The sequence below is a fragment of the Gekko japonicus genome, unplaced genomic scaffold, assembly GCF_001447785.1.
Source record: "Gekko japonicus isolate JY-2015 unplaced genomic scaffold, Gekko_japonicus_V1.1 scaffold4773, whole genome shotgun sequence".
Lineage (NCBI taxonomy): Eukaryota > Metazoa > Chordata > Lepidosauria > Squamata > Gekkonidae > Gekko > Gekko japonicus.
In genome coordinates, this window is record NW_015165980.1 from 70,180 (window position 1) to 71,757 (window position 1,578).

Consider the following 1,578-nt stretch of genomic DNA (forward strand, 5'->3'; position numbering starts at 1 on the left):
AGCCGAAGAAGAAGCCGAAGAAGAAGCCGAAGAAGAAGAAGAGAAGGAGGAGGGGGGAGGAGGAGGAGGAGATTGGATTTATACCCTGCCCGTCACTCGGAGTCTCAGCACGGCTTACAAACTCCTTTCCCTCCCCCATCTGACAGAAACGGCTCTTTTTCAAGAACAGCTCTTATCAGAACTACGGCTTGCCCAAGGTCATCCAGCCGGGTGCAAGTGGAGGAGTGGGGAATCAAACCCGGTTCTCCCAGTTTAGAGTCCGCGCACTTAACCACTACACCACTACACCAAGCTGGATGTGAATTTGAATGAGAAGAGATTGGATCTATACCCCTCCCCTCACCACCCGAAGGAGTCTCAGAGCGGCTTACAAACTCCCTTCCCTTCCCCTCCCCACAACAGACACCCTGTGAGGCAGGTGGGGCTGAGAGAGCTCTGACAGAAACTGCCCATGAGATAACAGCTCTTATCAGAACTACGGCTTGACCAAGGTCCTCCACCAGCTGCAAGTGGAGGAGTGGGGAATCAAACCTGGTTCTCCCAGGTTAGAGTCCGCGGACTTCACCACCACACCAAAAGCCCCAATAAATGTATTCAATCATATGCAAGTCTAGGTTTTTTCCCAAAAGTTGAGACGGACGGACTCCATCCAGGAAGCCGCAAAGGCCCGCAGTTTGCAAGGCCTGAGCAATGAGAGGACATTTTGGAGGACATCAGTTGCCATCAGCTGGGAGCACCTTGATAGCGTGCACGCAGAGATGCAAATTGCCTGGGCCAGGTTGCCAGAGGTCAGACGGAAAAACGTCTGGCGGTGCTGGGGGGGGGTTTCTTTGCCCCTCCCCCAGGCGTAGCAGAAGCCCCATGAATTATGCAGGCGAGGAGGGCGTCCAAAGACACTCAATCTGTATAATTCATACAGACCACAGGATCGCGGGAGAGGGATCTCCTCGACTCGGAATTCCGCACGCTCCGCCTGCTATCTAGTTCACGGTCCTCCGACTCTCTGCTGACACCCGGCACGGGAGCAGAGGGCAGCCCGACACGCATGTTGGGAAGGTCACGAGTGAGGCTCTGATGGGGGCGCCCGAGCAGGACAGAGGCCAATTCCCCCCCCCAAAAAAAACCCCTCCAAGAACAATTCCAGTGCTCACCTGTGCGGACAAGAAGGTCGCAAACCACTCCCTTTGCTCCTGCTGAGTCTCGCAGCAGAGGTACCTGCAGGGGAAGGGGAAAGGGTGGGAAAGCGTCACGCTCAGGCTTAACGTTCGTTTCCTTAAGTGGTGCTTCTGCTTCCCTGCGCTTGTCATGTTGCATTCCTGGCGTGTGTGTGTGTTGCAGGAGCGCACGGGACTCGCAGCTATAATCAGGGCTATTTTGGGGCAGGAACGCACAGGAACAGAGTTCCGGCTGGCTCCCGAGTTGGCCACGCCCAGCAGGAACTCATTAGCATAACAGGCCACACCCAACAGCAGAAACTCATTTGGATTGGCTACATTAGGGGTGTGTTAGGGGTGCGTGGCCTAACATGCAAAGGAGTTCCGGCTACAAAAAAAGGCCCTGGGTTTTGACAACAAAGAA

The 1,578-nt window shown here is 54.9% G+C and overlaps 1 protein-coding gene across 1 annotated transcript in view; it reads right to left on the reverse strand.

The window, feature by feature from the left end:
- Window positions 1–1,215, reverse strand: part of LOC107110680 (arf-GAP with Rho-GAP domain, ANK repeat and PH domain-containing protein 1-like) — a gene marked incomplete at its 5' end in the record, with an annotated part of 10,697 nt that extends 9,482 nt beyond the window's left edge. The window contains one exon of the mRNA XM_015411481.1: window positions 1,152–1,215. Coding sequence (XP_015266967.1) covers window positions 1,152–1,215 — 64 coding nt within the window. The remainder of the gene's footprint in view (window positions 1–1,151) is intronic.
- Window positions 1,216–1,578: the final 363 nt, after the last annotated feature.